This window comes from Aplysia californica, unplaced genomic scaffold, assembly GCF_000002075.1.
Source record: "Aplysia californica isolate F4 #8 unplaced genomic scaffold, AplCal3.0 scaffold00722, whole genome shotgun sequence".
Classification (NCBI taxonomy): Eukaryota; Metazoa; Mollusca; class Gastropoda; order Aplysiida; family Aplysiidae; genus Aplysia; species Aplysia californica.
In genome coordinates, this window is record NW_004797992.1 from 297,658 (window position 1) to 298,010 (window position 353).

Sequence of the window (353 nt, forward strand, 5' to 3'; positions counted from 1 at the left end):
AGAGAGAGAGAGAGAGAGAGAGAGAGAGAGAGAGAGAGAGAGAGAGAGAGAAAGAGAGAGAGAGAGAGAGACAGACAGACAGAGAGACAGACAGACAGACAGAAATAAATCAAGCTAGAATCCAAATAAACACGATACGATAAAAATAAAGCCCACAGTACAATCTTTCAAGACTGACCATAGTCTCTGACCAGCAGTTGACCATCGTAGCGCGCCTGGTCAGTGTTGTTCAGTTCTATGCTCGCAGCCATCTCCAGGAGGCGACTTTTGAAGCCTGGACTCAGAACTGGGTCAGGCTGCAGTTTTGACTCGTACCTTAAAAATAAAGTTTGGGGGTTTGAGGGGGGGGGGGT

General features: G+C 47.3%; 1 protein-coding gene across 1 annotated transcript in view; it reads right to left on the minus strand.

Moving 5' to 3' along the window:
- The window catches only part of LOC101864334 (macrophage-expressed gene 1 protein), a gene marked incomplete in the record, with an annotated part of 15,264 nt that overhangs the window by 9,224 nt on the left and 5,687 nt on the right, over positions 1 to 353 (minus strand). Inside the window, 1 exon segment of the mRNA XM_013088316.2 lies at positions 179 to 315. Within this exon segment, the coding sequence (XP_012943770.1) occupies positions 179 to 315 (137 nt within the window).